The 22,771-nt window shown below is 35.9% G+C and overlaps 1 protein-coding gene across 1 annotated transcript in view; it reads right to left on the bottom strand.

The window, feature by feature from the left end:
* The window catches only part of LOC127646714 (inactive tyrosine-protein kinase transmembrane receptor ROR1-like), a 197,118-nt gene extending 182,247 nt beyond the window's left edge, over positions 1–14,871 (bottom strand). Inside the window, exon 1 of the mRNA XM_052130544.1 lies at positions 14,645–14,871. Coding sequence (XP_051986504.1) covers positions 14,645–14,726 — 82 coding nt within the window. The 5' untranslated portion in view covers positions 14,727–14,871. The remainder of the gene's footprint in view (positions 1–14,644) is intronic.
* Between the last annotated feature and the right edge of the window lie 7,900 nt (positions 14,872–22,771).

Genomic DNA, 22,771 nt, shown 5'->3' with positions numbered 1-22,771 from the left:
AGTCCCAATGCGCTCTAAGTCCTCGTGATGGCATCGTGACTCACCTCAATCCAGGTGGCGAAGGAAAAATCTCAATTGCCTCCACGCCTGAGACTGTCAATCCACGCATCTTATCACGTGGCTTGTTGAGCGTGTTACTGCAGAGACCAAGCACGTGTGAAGGCTTCACGCTATTCTCCGCGGCATCCATGCACAACTCACCGCGTGCCCCACCGAGAGCGAGAACCACATTATAGCGACCACAAGGAGGTTAACCCATGGATTCTACCCACCCTAGCAACCGGGCCAATTTAATCCCTTTGGAGACTCAGCACGCCTTGGATTCCAACTCGTGACTCCAGGGGTGGTAGTCAGCTTCTTTATTCGCTGAGCTACCCAGGCCAATTTCCTCCGGTTAGTTGATTAAATACTCATCAACCAGATTCCTCCCAGTTTGGCAATTAATTTTTGATGTGAAGTGGGATGTATAGCTATGCCTTCAGAACCTCTCACTTCAACTTCCTCTGTCTTTGTTTTCTTCACTTGAAGAAGTCAGTAGTGACAGACTGATACATTGGTCAGGACAATTAATAAACAAATATTTGACCGTTTTGAGATTATAAGCGTTGGCCAATAGCAATGCCCACTTGGGAAATTAATGGTGTCCCTAACTAGAGTCAGCTGTTTGTTATCCTGGTGAAATCAATGGCCCGCAATAGCTGAACATTACATTGGGCTTGTCCAAAAACAGAAAAAAGATATAAACACAAGCTGAGCTTGAAAACACCCTAAAGGAAAGAGCTAGTTCAAACAAACTCAGTTTTCCCTTTTTACACTATTTGGGATTTGGATCCGCCTCCAAGAGATTCCACTGGGACCGGAGAAGGCATTCCTGCTGAATAAAATTTCCATCTAAGTGAACTTTGATGAGATTCCTCTCTGCCACAGGCAAACACATGACACAGCCACATGAGCGAGGCTGTATTTCATGAACATGAAGGATGTATGTAAGCTACAGTGTACTGCAGTTTGTGGGAGACTATAAGTACTTATGAAATAAAGGCTAGCTGGAAGTGGTAGCAAATACCTCTTCAGCTATTTTTACATTTTTGTTCCAAGATGTAAGATTTATCTTAGCTGAAGATAACTCTAGACTAGCTCAGAGTAATTCCCAGTTATACAAGGTCACACTTTGAGATCATTTAAAGATATAGTTCACACAAAAATGAAAATCCTGTTATCATTTACGCACCCTCATATTGTTGTAAACTCCAATGGCTTTCTTTCTTCGGAGGAACATTTTAGAATTTTAAGGCAAATTGTTAGCCTCAATCACCATTCACTTTCATTTGCATCTTTTTTTTTTTCAAAATAGTGAAAATGAATGATGACTGAAGCTAACATTTTGCCTTACATATCCTTTTGTGTTCCAAGGAAGAAAGTCATACGGTTTGGAACGACAAGAGGGTGAGGATGATAGAATTTTCATTTTTGGGTTGAACTATCCCTTTAAGGTCTAAGATAATGGTAGATAATGGTACGTCTAATGGCTTCTGTGGCCTGCTTGGCTTCCAATCACAAAGAATTAGGGAAATGAAGCTTTTTATTTCAAGATTCCATGGTCGGTGTGGTTGGGGAGGTAATTTTTGCTTAGCCACAGAGTAAGAGAGTTGCATGACTTTTAGCTGCCTGCAAAAATGAGGGCAAGGGAACGAGACAACAACTGAACTGAAGGAGAACAAGAAATGGAAGGAATGGATGAATAGTCCAAGGAACCAAGCGATAAAGGAATCTCATCATCACTAGAGATATCAGTAACATTCTTCATGATAAATTTACAACCAATTAAATTGCAAAACAACTTGGCATAAATAAAATTCCATAATAATAAATATAATAATAATAATAATAATAATGATTATTATAAAACCAAAATACATTTGTTTTGTAGTAGTGTATTGATAATGTATTATTGCGTCAAAATGTAGAACTAAAATTATACATTAGAATCGGTTCTGCATACTGGTTATTGGACAAATAAAAATAATTGGTACTACTAGTGAAACAATAATAGCAGTCTATCTCAAATCACAGAGCTAGTAGAGCTCCTTTATTTTCATCGCTGGCCACATGCACAGCCTCACAAAATGTTATGATCCTTTACCTTTTGTCCACACATGAAATAACAGAGCCAACAATGGCCTTGAAGTTTATTTGTGAGCCACTAGCAGTGACAACTTAACAAAAAAGCAAAGCCTAAACAAACAAACAAACAAGCAAGTAAACAGTTGTTTAAAAGATCTTTGTTTGCTTGAGGGTAAAAGCATATAAAAGGCTCACTCTAGGTATTGTAATCCCCAAACAACATCAAACAGACACTGTAAAAAATCCAACTTGCAAATTGTTTGCTCAGTTGGTTGGTTGATTTTTGAGCAAAATGTTGGGAAGACAAATCAAAATGATTTAACTAAAAGTTTCCTACACTTTTATCCAGTGGATGGAAAGAAGAAAGTTTAGAAAAGGTATTATTATGATTTCTTCATTTGACTGGTTACTTTACGTCAATGCGCATGCGGTCTCTGGCATCTCTGAACTGCGCACGGAGCTTTCTGGCTTCAACAACGTTGTCGGTGGGAGAGAATGTTGCCTTGTTGTATGTAACTTGCTTCAATATTGAAAATAAGCAAAAATAAATTGTACAGCCAGGTTTTAAATGCAATTTGTTGTACATTAAAGAGTAAACAACTTATACGTAGTAAAATTTTCCAAATATCTCAGTTAGCTACCTTGTAAGCAAGCTACTTAGCGAACCAGATAGTTCAGTATCACCCTGCTTGCAACTTAATGATATATGTATAAATATATTGTAAAAAATGTGTGTGTGTTTGTGTTGATTCATTTTAAGTGTAATTAAATGGTTTAGACATTGATTCTGTGTTAAAAATAGCTTACTTCCTAGCTACGTCGAAAAGGGAATCGAAAACAAGCAAACTACACTATATTGGGAATTTAGAAAACGACAGTATATTCAACGTGTGTGTGTGTCTGTGTGTATTTCACACAATTCAAGTCAATCGGGTACAAAACTTTCAAGCTTTAAAAAGCACTATGCTTGTACAGTGCTCTGTGCATGCATGAAGCACTATAAAGGGTATGAATTAGCTTCTTTCATGAATGCACCATGGAGGCTCCGTAATTTAAGATTTGATGGAGCTTGAAAGTTTTTGTACAACTTTCACAAATATCTGTTTTTGTTTATGCATGAGGGTGAGTAAATGCTGAGAGAATTATAATTTTTGAGTGACTAAGCCCATAAAGTGATAAAAACTATCAGCAAGGCTGTGATTTGGTCTTTGTAAATGTGTCACAGGAAGCTGCAGTGGCCCTGAGGTGCAAGTTGATTGTATGTATAGAACAAGCTTTAAAAGTTGACTTAAAGAAGATTGAAAAGCAGTGGTGGTGGCGTAGTGGGCTAAAAGCACATAACTGGTAATCAGAAGGTTGCTGGTTCGATCCCCACAGCCACCACCATCGTGTCCTTGAGCAAGGCACTTAACTCCAGGTTACTCAGGGGGCGATTGTCCCTGTAATAAGTGCGACTGTAAGTCGCTTTGGATAAAAGTATCTGCCAAATGCATAAATGTAAACATTGATTTTATAAATGAAGTTACGTGAGCACTTTTAAGAAGATGTCCGTATATCTCTCTGTTGTCAAGCAGAACTCGCTTCCTGAAAATTTTTAGACTCTGATAGTATGCTACTTTTTCCTGCAGGATTCAGACCCAGATGACCTTTATGCCAAGGGGATGAAGATTGGGATCTTAACTGTCAATGAAAATGATGTTGCCACCATCCGTTCAAACCCAAATACAAGGTGCCTTGCTGTAGTACTAAAGAGGAGGTTTGTGCTGGATAATGTGCCTGACCAGCCCACTGCTGTTGCACTCCTCTTTGGCTTAATTTATGCTCTAAACATGGACTACCCTAAAGAACTTAAATACACTTTAAAAACTATTAAAAAAGTGTGCCTTGGCCCCCAGTGCTTAGCAAGTTTCCAGTCCTTCAAAAACAAATTAATGTTAAAGTAGCTGCAAACCAGCTGGATAAGGGTGCAAACACTAATTTCTTGTTCCAGTTGTTCCTGTTTTTTTAACAGCTTTCTGTTTTAACTGTTGTTTTGATGGCTGTATCTGTTGCAGGATAGTAGAAAAACATTTAAGTTTAAAAAAAGTTTTTTGCATTTGTTATCCATAAAATGTAACTAAATGTTTAAGTTGTTTTTACAGTATCCTTTACATTTTACAGAAGATTTGTTTACGCACTATTGAGTGTACTTTGTTTATTGCTCCAGCACTTTAAAAAAATATATTGTTTTTTGCATTATAAACCAAATGCAGTGAAGTGTTTTAACCTGTTGATATGCACCCCCTTTTTGAGCACAAACCATGAAAATGAACCCTTTGGAGTATGGACACAGTTGTAGCATCTTTTGAAAGAAAGACTTTGACTTTGGGCTTTATTTCCCAAGTTTCAGAATTAATATATGTTGTTATTTTTTAAAGTTAGAGAAGCTGAAGTTTATAGTAATGGAAATATTTTGTGCGGAACATGTTTTTATAATCTAAAAAACAATAATAAAATTGCCAAGACAACCCAGAAATACAATGTTCTCAAAGCCACAAGTCTAAAGGATTTACATTTCAAATTTGAAGATGATTTAACAAAAAAATGATTCCTGCAAGCTTTTTTTCTCTGAAAATCGCTGCCGGTATACAGAGTAAAATTAAGGCTACGCCTTTCAAGACGACACAAAATCTGACCGCACTTCCTGGCTATTATGAATAAAACTACGCCGCATTTTAAAAATAGACTTTGGAGACAGGCTCATATTGTTTACAGGACTCGAATATATAAGATAATATACAGTTTTACAACATGAATGCTGCTCAGATTGCATAGTTTGTTGAAGAACGATGATGAAGGGTAATTCTTTCAGGCGAGATCTCATGTAAACAATGGAGAATATATCAATATTTCTCAGATGTATCACTTTTATGGACAAAAAAGTGCTACTGGATGTTTTTCAATGAACGCTTGACATGGACAATTGATCCAAGTGTGGTGAACTGGATTCATCTGGTGATCACGATTTCATAACAAAAGGTATGAAGTCCCTTTTGATATTGCATGTTTTCATTTGTACTCCTGACACAAATAACTAAATTACTGTTTCTGGAGCATTGCTATCGTGAAACAGAGATCGGATATCAATGTTGAACCCTTAGACCTTTGAAAAGATGTATAATTTGTTAACATTATTTATATTTATAGACAGTAGATTATATTGTAAATGTAAGCAGAGTGACGTCACTCCCGAGTGCGGTGAAATTGCGTATCAACGGGTTAAAGGGAGAGTTCATCCAAAAAGGAAAATTCTCTCATTTACTCACCCTGACACAAACATGAAGCTTGATTACACTTCCTAGTATCTCTGCACATGGCGTCAAGCACTAGGAAGTGTAGTCAAGCTTAAAATCATGATTCATGAATCATGAGGAGAATGTTGATATCAACATACAAGTGAAAATGGAGTGATAAGTTAGGATTTTGGTCTATTCTCAACCAAAACCTATTGGATCACTTCAGAAGGCATTTATTAAACTACTGAAGTCATTTGGATTACTTTTCTGTTGCTTTTATGTGTTTTTTGTGTTTCAAAGTTTGGTACACATTAACTTGCATTGTATGGACCTTCAGAGCTCGGATTTCCTTGTAAAAATCTTAGATGGTATTCAACTGAAGAAAGAAAGTCATACACATCTGGGATGGCATCAGGGTGAGTAAATGATGAGAGAATTTTCATTTTTGGGTGAACACAACTTAAAATAGTAGTTTTAGTGAATGTTCAATTGTGAGTTGGCAAAACTTTTACCACAGAAGTTGTGCAAACTCAAAATTGCTTTTCAGCTGGTTGCCTTACTTTTTTTAAGTTTACTCAACTTTTTATTTTTTACAGTGCATTAATTACTGGACCACTGAATAAGTTCATTATGGCTTTCCATCACAAAACTCACTACCACACAACCATTTTAAATAATCAGCATTGCAGTCAGCAGAAAACATTATTTAAATACATTCTTTAATCAAACTGAGGTATATGAAATGCATGGGACCCTTCAGAATCCATTTCTTGTGGAGCATTATAATGGATAAAGTCAGCTTGTTAAACCAAAGTATAAACTACTTTAACAGTGCTAATCATCAAAGTATAAAGCATTTCTCACCCACAGCCCACAAGAGGATCTACTCCATGTTTCTATAGCTACATATAAAAATGACCAAACAATAAAGAAAAGCAATCAAAACATTCTTAACCTCCTGAGACCCGAGCGTGACAACTGTGTGCATTTAGTTTTTATTTGAAACTAGTAGCACCTACTAAACATGAAAAAGAAAAAAAAGATACATTCTAGAGCAAATAGTTTTCCTAAAAATTGATGCTCACAGTGGGAATTTAATAAAATAAAATAAACAAATTAAATACCAATCTATAGAAACTCTTTTGCATTACAATGTTTTTTCTACTTTACAAGTTATGGCCAGCATCGTCCAATCACTGCCAACCATTGGAAATAAAATAAAAGTATACATTATAAATTCTGAATCTACTGATTACCATGTTGAGTGGTCCAAGCATCATCTACAGCCTGAAACTGACCTTTTGATAGGAGGTTTGAATTGAATGCACTTGGCTTTATAGGAAAATTATAGGACACTCCTTTGCTCCCTTGCTCCCTATTTAGTGAATAACTTAACCTCCAGTCTTCTGTCTGTCTGCACTGGTCTCAGAACAGTAAGAAACGCACCATATTTTCATACTAACTCATTTGAAACTTCCAAAAGCAAGCAAAAAAAATAAAAATAATAATAATTCTCAATGTGAAAATGCACCATAAATATAGAATTTCTAATGAAAACCTTGTGCTATTTTTCACAGTCTCTGTGAGCCTGCTGGTTTGTTCCAGTTTGTCATTACATGTTCTCCACGTTTGGTTCAGGTGTCGCTGGCTCGCGTAATCAGAATTGCCATGGAAGCATTGATTGTTTCCATGGTAACGCTGATCATTCCAGCTTGCTGGGAGTGAGCAGCACCTGATCGCCATTAGTTCCCCAACAATATTTACCTCACTCTATTTTGTGTTTGTGCTCAATTGTTGCTTGAGTCCTGTTGCTTACCACTCTCTCCCTCTGTCGTTTTATAAATGGCATATCGAATGAAACTAGAGATTCTAATCTTTCGACTCAAACAGGTTTCAATTTAAAAACGTAATTAGGTTTCTAACCAGATTTATTGGGATTTCTCCCAAAGACAAACTCTGCTGTGATCAGCGCCACGTTGTTTTGTCACATGACACCACACTTTGAATGTTTCACCCTTTTTCAAAAGGAGTCAAATCAAAAGGAGTCAAAGGAATTATTACATGCCAAGTCAGGTCTTCTTGAGAGGAGGCCAATACATTTATTGAGAGGAGGCCAATACATTTATTTGATGAAAGCTAAAAGAACAAAATAAGAAGGATTCAGGCATGTTTGAAAATTTTAAATAAATCCAAAATTAATATTTTGCTTATAAACACTGACTCAGCCTTCCCTAAACTAAACACTGCAATGAGGATGTTTACATTGTGCAGTGTTTAAAACGAATCATAAGGTGCTCATAAACTGTATTTCCTGAGATCAGGATAGCACAGTTTTTAAAATCCCAGCGAATACACAAACACATAAACACATATACATTTACACATAGAACAGAGACGCAAGCATGCCACTTTTCCCATTTGGGCAACTAATAGAGCAAAGAGCATCCATTCGTTTCATCAAAGAATGAATTGAGTCAGAAAACCACAGTCAGTGCAGGTCAGACAAAACGCTTCCATATAAATGACACAAATAACACAGCTATGAGAATATACTCATAGACAGACACTTAAAAGATGCCAGGTTCACAACCAGCATGAAGAACTTGCCATGCTGTCATTATAAAATACACAGATCGAGCTACTAATTTACATTTACTTGCAAGTGTGTAATATTTCACAAATCAATGATGCTTTCAAGCACTCTATTTCTGACATCGAACTTGGGTGTTATCTCAACATGGCATTTAGATTGAGATGAGATTTTTGAGTAGAATACAAAACGCATGTTGTATCCCATTTATGCACAACATTACACTAATGTGAATGCACAAATACATTTACAACATGCCTTTCTCAATTCATTCAAAACAGCATGGGTAAACATCAGAACTTGCACCAGGGCTGAGCTGTCTATCACAAGTCAAAGAAAGGCCAGGTACATTACAGTTAGTGGCCATCAGCTTGGAAAACATGCATAAATGGAACAAAAAAACTTTATAACAGTGAAACCCCACAGGGAAGCCACTACCAAAGAATAATTTTCAAATGGCTTAAAGGAATATTCCAGGTTCAATACAAGTTAAGCTCAATCAACAGCATTTTTGGCATAATATGAATTACTTGCCCCTCCTTTTTTTAAGCAAATCTCTGGGTTCCAGTAACTTACAATGGAAGAGAATGGGTCCAATCCGTACTAATTGTTTCAAAAGTATAGCCACAAGACATAAACAATGTGTGTGTTAACATGATTTTAGTGTGATAAAATCGCTTACAAACCTTTTCTGTGTAAATTTATAGCCAATTTCATGACAATGTAATGTAAAAAAAAAAACTATAATAACTGCAAAAATTACGATTTAAACTACTCAAATAATAACAGAAGAATTCATGAAAGCTCTTTTATAAAATTATAAGCTTCATGTTTCTGCCTTTAAACCCTCCAAAAATTGGCCCCATTCTCATTCATTGTAAGTGACTAACTGTAACCTACATTTAGATTTTTTTCAAGAAAAAGAATGACGAGTCGAAATAATTTTTTGTGGTAGTCAACATTATGCCACAAATGCTGTCGATTGAGCTTAACTTGTATTAAACCTGGAATATTCCTTTAATCAGCTATGAGTGATTACGTTTACATGGGCAGTTACAATCGAGCAACCGCAGGTTTTTGCGTACTCATCCTACAGTCTTAATCTCTCTGTCCAAGTATACATGACACCATGCATAATCGAATAGCTGAAGGAAGGACGTCAGCTAAGGAAGTGACATAGATGGTTTCCGGTTGACATTTTACATCATAGTAGCGCATCGAAGAAGTCAGCTAACAAGCTTCTCAACATAACATACGCACACAACATACATAACAACATGGAAAACATTACAGCCACTTGCATTTCTTAAATTCTTTATGAATTGATTTTGATCCAGATCAGATGTACATTATCCGTTGTGCTTGTGGTGATGTCCGAAGGCAGAAGACGACGAAATGATCTTCTGGATTGTTATAACTATAAGAGCTCTGCTTTGCTTCACTTAGCCATTTAATTTATAAGGACATTATCCTTATAAACTCTGTTTAAAGTGCAATAATAACAGGGTCTGAGGAGAGATGTAGTGAATAAAGAGACGATTAAAAAAATATGGTTTGTCTCTATTTTTCCTGTGATCACTGGTATTTTTATAGGTTTGTTGTCTGTATGTCATTTGTTGTCAGTGGACCTGCCATTTGCTTTAGGCTGCATATTCAATAAACATCACATTTTCTGCATCATTCTATGAATGGAATCCACACAAGATAAGTAAAATAAGTTGTTATAACCACTCAATGATAATTGAAAGTAAGATATGTAGTAGACAATATGTAATTTGTAATGTTTACATTCTGCATTAATGTTCCTAATACTAATGCCTCTTACGAAAATCGAGAGCTCGTGTCAAATTTGCAGCAAACTTTCCGCAAATTCGCCACTGATAATTTTCACATGCAAATGAGGTTTGCAGCAAATTGCCCATTGTTGACAAAGGTTTGCTGGAGGTTCACCTCTACCAGCGTGGAGCTGCAAACTTCTGGCAAACATTTGCAGCGAATCAAAAGCTAATTTGCATGTGAGCGGCAAATTTGCGGCAAGTTTACGGCTAGTTTAAATAGCTAGCATGCTATTATTGTATGTATTGTATGTATGATTTTATTGCATTTTATGATGAAATTTATTAAAATAGTCCACGAAAGGTCATGAAAATTAGTCAATATGCAGAATACAGACAAAATAATAGTAATAAGAGGCACATCAAAGTGTCACAGGTGTGAATGGCTCACAGACTGCTGATCCATCGAAATATGAAAATTTCTAGCGTTTGTCATGATACAGGGTGTGTTCCATTCAGGAGTGATCATCCCTATGCACAATTCCCTTCAAAGGCTTTGATGAGACTTTCACTGTGAGAGCTTTGGAGAGCTGAAAGGTGTGGGACTCAAAAATAATGTTTATTCAAACTCACCTTTTAAGCCATTTTTATTGGAAATTCTGTTTGAAACAATCTCACAGCATGGATATCATGATTGTTCTCCCTTCGAAGTGCCCTTCGGAGGCTGATTTATCCCGTTTGGGAAGCTGGGATATTTGTGTTGTTGTTACACTTCTTCTCTTCTTTATGTTGCGTTCAACTTCTGGGTTAAATACACGTCGTGCGGCATCTCTGTTTCTTGAAGAATAACGTAGAGGCCAATTATGGTCCAATTAATGTGTATACATGCTAAACAAAGCCGAGCTACAATCACATTATCTAGGTATGCTAGTTTGATTTCGGACTGGTACGATATCAGTTGGAGCATTTAATGACATTTTAAAAAGACAAACTATTGCTTTAGTCTGACTGAAAGCAAACTTTTACAGTGTATGTAAATGCACTCAGCATGTGGGTGTGTGTGGGTAGGTAACAGCACCTAATAACAACAAAATTTTCAACACCTAAAAACAAGCCTAGCAGCCACTTTCATCACTCAATCACTACTGCAATTTCAGAGCCAGATTTTGACTACTGGGAAGATTATTTTTAGGCAAAAAAAATGTTTCCAAGACTGACAGCGAGAACGAATTATGAATGTATAAAGCTCTCCTTAGAGATAGAAACCTGAAACTGTCAAGACCAGCACTGTGTGATGGAAAAAAGAGAAATCTCCCAGATGACTGATTCTTTGCAAATATATTTTCATTTTTAAAGCAAATATCAATCTCAGATCCGAACAGGCAGTAAAGGTTAGGTATTTATGAGCTCACAGGGAGGGTGGCAGGTACAAAGGCCCAACTGTGGGCGGCAAGAAATTTGCCAGTCTTTATGCATTGAGGGCTACTTGAGTCCTTAATACAACGTAAACAGGCTTTAGAGCTTTACATTCTGACACATCTAGGGCTAAAAAGCCATGTTTCATCATGCTTCTAAAAAGTGAAATGTAGCATATCCTGGCACCTTACATTAGGCATGCAGGGGAAAGTCATTATTTGATAAGTACTGACGGACATCTGATCTCTTTGTTAATCATGGCAGCTCATTTACTATTATTTTCATTGCAGAACGTTTGGTCCTGTGATGTATACTGCCATTAAAATTTTTCAGGCTGGGAACAGAAACAGGGACCATATTTTTGATTATGAAAAAAAAAGCAGATTTTTCAAATTTAATTAAAAAGAGTGTTTAAAAACCATTCCACACTGCAAATGTCCAACATTACAAAATTATCACAAGAAAGCTTGAAGCTTTAAAAATTTGGTTGCAAAAATTGCTATATTGGCATAAGAACAGTTAAATGCAACCAAGTCTACGTTGACTCTGTTATTCAATATACCACAGACCCAAACACACCCAAACATATCATTAAAGATATGTGAAAATACACAGACAGCTGACTGTTCTTGCATCCAGATAGTGAACATCCAGCTTTGACAGAAGACCAAGTAAAGTGTAATAGACAGAAATGAATCACACTGTTAAAAACTGCTGATAGGCAACATCATTCTCCCCACATTCTGTGTTTTAAACAAGACAAGCCAAGTTTTTTAATCTAACCAAGATGCAGGATTTAGTAATAAAAGATCAATTACACAGTAACCTCTTATGTTTGAACACCTAAGATGTAAAGATTTATAACTTTAGAGAAAGAGCAGAGAACAATTTACAACTTGTGATATAATATACGCAGGGATCTCACATTAAACACAGAATTTTATAAAGTTATACAAACAAAAAAGGAACGGATGTGTGGGTTTCGTAAAGTTAGAACATGTGGTTGAAAGGGCATTCCTTCAACATCTATGCAGTTTTTTTTTTTTTTTTTTTTATGATGGGAGCCTTGATGCTTGAGTAACTGCACCGTACCTCTGAAGACCAGATTAAACCAAAGAGTTTCACTAGGGCTCCGAGTCAAATCCTCCCTTCTAGGTTTTTCTTAGAGGTAAAGTGCCTTTCGTATCAACATTCTGTCTGGCAGAATAATGCACTAAAAAGAGTTCCACCCCGTGATTTATAATCTACCAACTATTATTAAAACCAAAGACTGGATCATGGAAGCAGTCTGTTTCCATTTTCCCAATGCTCTCAAAAATATGGCAAAGTTAGATAAATAGACTCTATAAAACACCATCTGAAAATGTTTATTTTTTGTGACAAAATCTCTTGGGATAATATCTATAACTGATGGGAAAACATGGTTCCATTTATACAAACAAGATGCAGTAACCAGCCTATTGACAAAAAAGCCATCCATCAGCTAACGGGTCAAACTAAATGTAAACCAACAAATAAATTGGATTTCATGTCACCTGTTCCAAATTTCAGACACGACGGCACACACAACAAACAAGTTGACAAAGAAGCAGAAGCACAAATCTGGAATAAAACCTATCCAGGGTTGTGTTTCCCAAAAGCATCATAAGCTTAAATTGATCGTAGAGGCCATTGGTGCCAATGGTTTCTACAATCTACTTAGGCTTACGACGCTTTTGGGAAATGCAGCCCTAATCAGTGCCAAATACCAACGGTCCTAATCAGTGTTCTTTGCCTCTCAGATTAAGTGCAAAAGAGGAGCAACTGTACATGTCATGGATTAACCATCGGAGTAACCAAGATATTTTACTTGATTCACTGGTAAGTGTAAGTCTGTTACATAGTCAGTAAAATTCATGATTCGTGGGTAGTTGACTACGCGTTCGTTTTACGTTAAATTGATATCAATTTATAAGGGAGTTATTCCCTGTAAGTGTCACAATTTCTTTTAAGGTTTTATCATTGTCAGTCACCTTTTGCCTTAACTAATTCATTTTATATGGTCCTGTGTTGGGACAAATAGAACATGTACAAATATTCCATGAAGTTTATTAATTAATGAGGTCATAAATGAAAGAAAAATTGGCAAAATGCTGTTTAAAATAGATTTAGATAATGTATACTAAGTCATACTGCAGGATATCAAAATTTTCCAAAGGCACTTAATGTCAACTACTGGCATCCTGATATACTACAGTGTAACTTAGTCCCTTACAATTTAATTGAAACAATATTAGATGAACAATAATTTCAAGTCTAATTTGAGAGTATAGTCATTTGATTAGCATGTCTCTTTACAGATTAAACTTTCCAATTATTTATCAATTAGTTTGGATGTATGACGACAGATTTGAAGAAGGAGACACAGACTACAAATAACAATCACTTTTTGAAGTAGTATTTCAGAACTGGACACATTTCAATACATACATATATATATATATATTCTTTTTTTTTCCTGAGCTAATCCTGGGAAGGGGTCAAGTTTAGACCCCTTGTTTTGACAGAAAAGTCAGTTTCCATAAATTTAGTTATGGTAATGTTCATTTTATGGGACTAGGCTGTTTATTAATAATGCAGATTGCCATCCAAAATCCTTCTGTCCAAGTGCACACTCATATTATACATTCATATAACTGTAAATTACTTAAAACTAAATTGTATACCCACGTCCGAGTTCTTTCTTCTTTTGTGGTTTTTACCCAAATGTATGTTATCCTTACTTTGGGGGGAAATAATGAAACGCTCAAGGCAGTTAACAACATACTTTTTTTTTTTTAATGAAGTCTTTTGCTCAGTATAATTTCATGCTATCTTATATCAAAGTTCTATTGTAAAGCAAATGAAGCATCTCAGCCCATACAAAGAGTCTCAAGCTGAGAGCTCTAAGACTGTCACACTCTCAATCAGTGCATTTTAAAGAGCTTTATTGCCATTGCATTAGCACAAAATCTCTGTTTAGATAGTTCTTTGGCAAGCTGCTTAGTCGATAAAGGTAAACAACAAAATTGCATGAAATAGGCCTACTACTCCTTGAAATAACACCACTATCAAATAGTTGTTCTACATTAAGTTTGATTATGATGAAATATCAAAGAATAATATGTTTACATAAGCCAATTTACAACGCAGTGTTCTTATTACATTGTAATTACATATGTAATTACTGAGTAATACTAATGAACATCATGTACTTTATTTACAGAGTACCGGCGTGTTGCTATTTTAATTATATTTTCAAGTATGTGTAAAATGTACATTGTCCTTTAATTTGAGGTACTGTGTTACCTCAAATTATTTCTAAGAATAGATTAACTTTTTTTCTATGGCTCAGTATTTTCTGTATACTTCATAGATGTGGCAACATTTGGTAAATCGATGTGAATAGAGAACACTAGTGTAAATGCAGAGGATTCATTGCCTACCGCAGTTGACTACGAGCAACACGATGAGCTTTATGAAGTTGCGCTGACATCCGTGCGGCTCTTTCACTGTTCCTCTGCACATTTCTGCTGCCTCTGCGCGCACTCTTACATCCACCGTAAGCTCGTCTCACAGGTAAGTGTATGTAGCTGGAGAATGCAGAGGTCCTCAGGGTGTGCGCAGAGGTTTACTGCTGTAATGCGGATGATTCTCTGCTCTCGCTCTGCTTCTCTTGCTCCTGTTGGGAAGTTTGGCTTTCTTCAGCCCTCTCTGCCCTCTCTAAACCAAAAAACATTATCCAGTCAGTCCCTCCGACTGCGGACATGTGCTGCTGAACATTGTGTTTGGCGCCACCTGTCGCTTAAATACAGCAGTGTTGGTATGGAAACGAGAAATAATTACTAAGAAAAATACGGATACAAGTACGTGTGTTTATAATGCAAGTAAATTAATACTTTTTACATTTTTACTTTTAGGATACATTTTACTGTGTTTTGATCCATTGTGTAGACTATTGTAAAAAAGTGATAACCTCCAATTGAGGGAGCAATTACAAAAGTACTATTAATGTATTCAGGTTGATTCAGTGAAGTTAAAAAAATATTTTGACTTGAATGAAACGAGTTAATTCATATGTTTGAATCGGGTTTTAAGAATAACGTTTTTTTTTTTTTTGTTTGTTTTTTTTCCAGTGTGTTAAGTTAAATTGAAGCCACATTCTGTTACATTATGTGCATTGAAAATAAGTTTTATTTCTGATAACAACAACAACAACAACAAAACTAGGCTGCTACTACTACTACTACTAGTAACACTTTATACATTCTATCAATAAAATTAACTTTATTAGAGTATTTGCTGCTTAATAGATCATTGCTTTTTGTATATTCAGATAGTTACACTGTTAAACATCCATACATTTTATGGTAAAAGAATGTAAAAATGCGAAAGTAAAAAAAACCTTTAATTGGTTAATGGGAAGTTACCATAACATACACGGTAAAAAATGCTAATATATTTAACGAAACATATGTAATTTTATGGTAAAATACTGTAAAATACAGTATATATATATATATATATATACTGTACCCACAGTACTGTTCAAAGTTTTAGGCACTTGTGAAAAATGTTGTATTGTGAGGATGTCTTCAAAAATAATGACATAAATAGTTTTCACTAATCATTTAATGTCATACAAAGTCCAGTAAACATTAAAAAGCTAAATCAATATTCGGTGTGACCACCTTTGCCTTTAAAACAGCACCAATTCTCCTAGGTACACCTGGACACAATTTTTCTCAGTTGTTGGTAGATAGGATGTTCCAAGCTTCTTGGAGAATTTGCCACAGTTCTTCTAAATATTTAGGCTGTCTCAATTACTTCAGTCTCTTTATGTCATTGACTGACATGATGTTCAGTGGGGGACTTTGTAGGGACCATGACATCTGTTGCAGGGCTCCCTGTTCTTCTATTCGAATCGTTTCTGTTAACAAAAGTAATGTTTGGGAGTCTAACATTTATATTTCCTATTGACACACTAAAGCTGAAGATATAAATAATCATCTCAAAACAAATGCTTTTGTGAAAAACTTTTGCACAGTATTGTATATATATATTAAGTAAAAAGTATCATTTTACTCTATAATTAATAGTAAAAATGTATATTAAATTAAAAAGAGAATACATGTATTTTTACGGTAAACTATTGTTAAATTAATGGTTAAAAACAATGATCAGGCATTCTCAGAAGTCCCTGCATGATCACATTTCATTATATTTGATGGGAATAGTTATAATTCTTATTTTTAACATCAGTTATGTACATTGGGGGTTCTGTGTTATTAGAGGCTAAGCACTGAAGGTGCGTAGCCCCTACTGTATCCGTTAATGTTATTATTATTATTATATAGAACCGGTTGTGGGAAAATGATGAATATGGAAAAACTCCATAGCGCCACCACCAGTCCAAAAATTGTATTTTCTTTTGTTACGCTGCCCATTATAGTAGCTGCCATGTTGGACAATGACGTTTACAGTTTAAAAGTTTAACATCCTTCAAACTTTGTCTGATTTGTCCAAGCAATGGCTCAAAATGATCTCCAAACCAAGCTACACAGAAATGATAGTAAAGATTGATTTTTGCCTTTGTTTAAAAGTTACGGCAGCACAAATGAATGAGGTTGATGTTAAACTGGATGTGAGGCTGTATTTCGGCAATGGTCTGTCCTATCAAAACTACATTTGGTATGCTTCGTCAGGACCATGATATGAGGGTACATGCAAAGTTTGGAGACAGTATACACCTATGGGTCAAAATATGTAAAAAAATATATATATATTTTTAGCCATTAAAATTTAAATCATGGGTGTGAATTTCATAGGTCATGCAGATTTCAATGATACATGCCATGTCATTTTTCTGATGTCATGTCATGTGATATATCTTTTAAAAGCATTGTCAGATTTAAAAGAAAAATGTTATGCATCATAAACATCATGTCCTGACTCTGAGGAAACCGGAGCAGTATTGAGCCAGCGCCAACTATAGTTCAAAAGATAATCCACACTTGTGTGCTTGTGTGGGTTTGAATCCCTACCATGACAAATCATGCAGTTACATTTCTGTTGTCACAGAGATCTTTGCATTGGGCTTACTGAATGGTTGCTGGGCTTTTCTCCAATCAAATTTTGATTTTCATGTTGTTGTATAGTTACATGAAAATGAAGTTGATTATGGTGACTACGATGATGGTGCATTGGACTATGCAGTGACCTGTTGACTGGAAAGTTATAAGTTCAAATCCATCCTGAGGTGATATGTAAAGTTGTGTGTGTTTGTGCTTTATGTCATATGGGATCTTTGGGTTGTGGTTAATGCTGTGCAATGTTTGGAGTGGTGGTGGCGTAGTGGCTAAAGCACAGGGCTGTTAATCAGAAGGTCACAGGTTCTAACCCCACAGCCACCACCATTGTGTCCTTGAGCAAGGCACTTAACTCCAGGTTGCTCCGGGGGGATTGTCCCTGCAATAATTGCACTGTAAGTCGCTTTGGATAAAAGCGTCTGCCAAATGCATAAATGTAAATAAATGTAAATGTAAATGTTTGGCCCGTAATTGCAGCTTGAAGCTATATTATTTAATGTAGTTTAGTTCATTCTTATTTAATTATTTTAGTATCACTTGTGTTACCCTGATGGTGTTTTGAGTTTGTGTTAGTAACACTGTGCGCTGTGCATGTGAATACTTTTTTTTTTCTCTTTGTAAGACCACTCTTGATGAAGTTTAATTAATCATGTGGCCTTTTGTAATTACTGCGGTGATTAATTATGCATTTTAAAGTGAAAAGCTGACTTTTATGGATAGTAATAAGCAGAAATAACCACTAAAGCACAACTGTAAAGCAACAGTGTATTCATGATCTAACTGTCTGTTGATTATTAATGATTGAATATTGCTCATATTGCTGCATGACTTCTGATGTTTAATAGTCGACTAGTCGAGCCCATTAGTCGAGTCGAATTCAACTAGTCGTGTCGTCATCGTCCTCCCATCACATCATGTTGAAAATTACTTACTACCGCTAGCGGGTGCCTTTTTAAATTATTATGCAAAGCACTGGTATTTATGTTATATTTAAAGACCAGTTTGCATATATTACAGAATAAGTAGCATCTGTGTCATCTTTATCAAAGTACATTTGAGTATCCGAAAAATAGTAATGGCAGCGGAAGAGTCACTTATATTCATGAATAATCCGTGATAACTGATTTGTCAGATAAATGTATCCTATCCCTAACAATTAGAGCTTTCCTCATTAATATGAACGAGTGTCTTCCATTGCCATCCTACGTTTCACTGGCAATATTTCTTGAAAATGTGTTTTGTAAATCATGTGGAAAGCGACTAGTCTCCTTCAGGCTGAGCACACTGCTGTCTCCACTGAAACAAGTCCTCAAGTCTGTGGAGACTGGACAGAGAATGGTAGCAATTTACAAGCCAAGGGTCTTGCATCCTGACCTGTTTCTGTTCATTTCTGTTATACTGATGGAGGACCAGAAGAGCATGACATTCCCCTTTTGAAGTGATGGGCTGGGTTGACTCTCCAGACCAAAGTTCATTTCTCATTTCCTTTAGTGACGTCAGGGCTCTGACACATGCAAACATCAGGCTGCAATCAAAGCCCAGTTTAAGATGCACTCCTGCAGGCTTGAATATGAGCTCACCTGCTGGGAGGAGATGGTGATTGGTGGGGATGGAGAAGGGAGGGGTGTCCCTGCTGCTTTGATGAGAGTTTTTTTGGTTGTGGAATGAATTGTGAAGAAATGGAATTGGAACAATATCAAAAACATTTACATGGCCATCAGATTGCATAGACAAGTTGTAAAGATTCATAAGACAACATGACAGTTTTGTTTAATCCAAAATGTATTCTGTTTTCTCTTCAGTTCATCACTCCGGCTCAGAACTCAGTTTTCAAAGAAGAAAAAATCTGTACCTTTTCCTCAGTGTGACTGCATCTAATATTAAACATTTGGAAACCATTATCTGCTTAGCAGCAAAGCAGTTGAAATATTTGTGACATAGGGCTGTTTTTCTTTTTCAATGTCTATCTGTTTTATTTTCCCAAAGTAAAATAAGATTATTAAAATTGCAACCATGCACAGCAAAAGACATCTAATTGTAATGACCAGGGGGATTGAGGGTTATGTGGGCCGCTTTGAAGGTCCATCCCCATGGCCGCTTTCCCCTCATAGTGGATCTCTGCTTTCTGTGTGGATGGACTTTCTGTTCTGAACCTTAAATAGAGTAATCTCTGGAATTACTATTGTTTGTAGTTTGTACTATTGAGCTACTACCCAAAAATAAATTAAAGTACACTTTTTTTTTAACAGATTTTTAAAATCCCTTAAACTTTGTTTATTTTCAGGTTTAAATAATATTTTAAATCCCAAATTTTTAATGTGGTCTCAGACTTTTGCTCCCTATATACTGTATAAATATGTATATACACTGGCAGCCAAATATTTGGAATAATGTACAGATTTCACTCTTTTATTCACCAAAGTGGCATTCAACTGATCACGATGTATAGTCAGGACATTAATAATGTGAAGAATTACTATTACAATTTAAAAAAAAAAAAAAGTTCTCATCAATAAATCCTCCACGTGCAGCAATGACAGCTTTGCTCCACGTGCAGCTTTGCAGATGGCATTTTAGCTGTCAGTTTGTCCCGATACTCAGGTGACATTTCACCCCATGCTTCATGTTGCACATGCCATAGATTAGGCTGTCTTCTCACGCACTTTACAGTCTAGCTGATCCTACAGAAGCTCAATGGGGTTAAGATCCATAACACTCTTTTCCAATTATCTGTTGTCCAATGAGTGTTTTCTTTTCATTTCTTTCTGTTTCAAAAGTTTATCATTTTAGACTCCTAAACACTCATTTTGCAAACAGAATAGAATAGAACAGAAGAACAGTGAGCCCAAACACTTAGTGTTCCTAATGAAGTGTTAACTGAGTATATAATGCTCACTACAATTGTATAGAATGGTTATTTGAGTTGATGTAGCCTTTCTGTCAGATCAAACCAGTCTGGACATTTTCTGCTCTCTCTGATCAACAAGACATTTCTGTCCACAGAACTGATGCTCACTAGATGTTTTGTGTTTTTGGCACCATTCTGAATAAACTTTAGAGACTGATATGTGTGACAATTCCAGGAGATCAGCAGTTACAGAATTACTCAAACCAGCCCATCCTGCACCAACAATCGTGCCATGCTCTGAATCACTGAGATCACATTTTTCCCCCATTCTCATGGTTGATGTGAACATTAACTGAAGCTCCTGAGCCATATCTGCATGATGTTATGCATTGCACTGCTGCCACATGATTGGCTGATTAGATAATTGCATGAATAAGTACAGGTGTACCTAATAAAGTGCTGAGAGTATATTAAATAATACATTTATAAAAATGAGAAAAGAGAACCATTTTCACAAGTGGACTTTTCAAAGGCACTGTAGATATGGGTAAATTAACTCCTTTGACACATGTGCTCTTTTAGTCTTTTAGTAGAGTCAACAACCGGCACATGCACCAACAATGTGCACAGATGAGGACTGTCCACGTGTCGAGAAAATCTGTGGACCTTTGGAAAGAAAGCTATTCGAAAAATATATATGTTTTGTTATTTTGGACTTTTTTATTGCTACGATATTCTTAAGAGAAACGTTGAGAAAAACTAGAGGTGGGGGCATGGTTCCAAAAAATGGATGTGAGAAAGGGGATGGAATGAGGTCCATGGTCACAAAAGACCCGATGTGTGCATTTAAGGGTTAAAAGTTTCCAAGAGGTGATGCATGATACTGCTCCACCTAAAGAAGATTGCTGGTGACTTCTAGTTACAGATAATGTTTGCCTAGTACTGAGACATTTCTGTTTAAGTTTAAGAAGTGCTGTTACAGTCAATTATTCATGAAGCTCTGTCAGCTGATGTCTTTTAGATCAGCTACATTTAGATCAAAATCAGCCCTGGCTATTCCTTTGAAATTTATCCTGGAATCCAAGAATGACAGAATTAATGTGCATACCAAAATCAAGGGATGTCATCTGGTTTTGTGTCCACTGCTAACACAGATACACAAAGGTTAGCAAGGAGAGGGGATATTCACTAAACTCATATAGCATGATGAAAGCTAAAGGGCACAAAGAGAGCAGTCTTTGGGTGGTCTCTCATTTATATTTCCAGTCTGTTTGCCTCTGATAGTTGTATTTTCAAATGGACAGGGTCATGTTTGATCATGTTACACAGATGTGCAAGTTACAAATGTGATATTTAAACATGTGCAGAAGAAAGATAAAAAGAGATTGCCAGCATCCTGTTGCTAAATGTATTTTGCCTGGCTTGTTGAATGATTACACAGGCTTGATCATGCTGATCTTTGCCTACATAACCTGTTGACAATGACTGCATCTCAGCACATTCCATAGAGCAGTAGCCTTACTATGTCCATTTAAACAAACAATATGTACCAATATAACTGTTGTGGTTAGATCAAGAGGTCATTTCTTGCCCTTTGCAATGTTATTTTGTTTTCTTGGTAGCGGAGCGCATAGCACAGGATAACAGAGGGAAAAATTATACAAAAAGACTATAAGGATACTGTCACGCCTCACTGAGACAATATCTGAGAGCTAATATTTTGAAATATTGAAGGTTCCTTTACATTCATTTGTAAAGCATCATGCAGTAAATAAACTGAACACTTGATGTTGGTTTATTTTCATAGGGTAAACATTGCATGAGGAGCTGTGTAGACTTTGCAAATAAACAAAATTCTTTCTCTGGAACTCTTGAAGTCACTGTGAGTGGGTGTTTATTTGTGCTTTTTCTGACCCCTTGTTGAAACACAAGCTACAGAAATATGTTTTTTCCGGACTGAACTGGCATAAGATTTTGGCAACCAAAACGGTTACATGCAGGTGTAGTTGCTGTGTTTATTCACCACAGACACCGGTTTGTGTTTAAAATAAATTACATTAATTTTGGTCATAGCTCTGTTTTAGTGAGAAACCAGAGAATAATAATCGAAACAACAGAGAATCAACATAAACTCTATAGATATGAAGCTGAGGTTTAGCATATAAGATGGAGATTTGAACTTGACCTCTATAGTTTTGAAATACATTCATTTTCTTTTAAGCATTTATCTTCAGTTGTATACAATTTAACATTTAAAAGATAAAAGCAAAACCTACAGATGTTGAGGAATATACAATTACTTTTCAGTTTTCCTTAATACTGAAATAATTTACCATAATAGCATAAATGGGGTATAAAAGGTATAGATACTGGTTTGCAATTTTATTTGACAAGATCCTTTTAGTTTCTAGTCTTTATAAAAGGTATATGGTAAAATTCATTTACATTAAAGATCATTACGAAGGACTTTAGATCTCTTTAAACCTCTAGATTAAATAAAGATGCTCTGATAGAAATATCAAAGAGATAAATAGAGACCTTAAAATTATATAATAACCTGACAGCTAAATACACATATTTTACTGGCATTACGTCATGTAATGACATCTAATGAAAATAAAACCTGCAAACCATTA

The sequence above is a fragment of the Xyrauchen texanus genome, chromosome 7 (assembly GCF_025860055.1).
Source record: "Xyrauchen texanus isolate HMW12.3.18 chromosome 7, RBS_HiC_50CHRs, whole genome shotgun sequence".
Classification (NCBI taxonomy): Eukaryota; Metazoa; Chordata; class Actinopteri; order Cypriniformes; family Catostomidae; genus Xyrauchen; species Xyrauchen texanus.
This window is presented reverse-complemented; position numbering and strand designations above follow the sequence as displayed.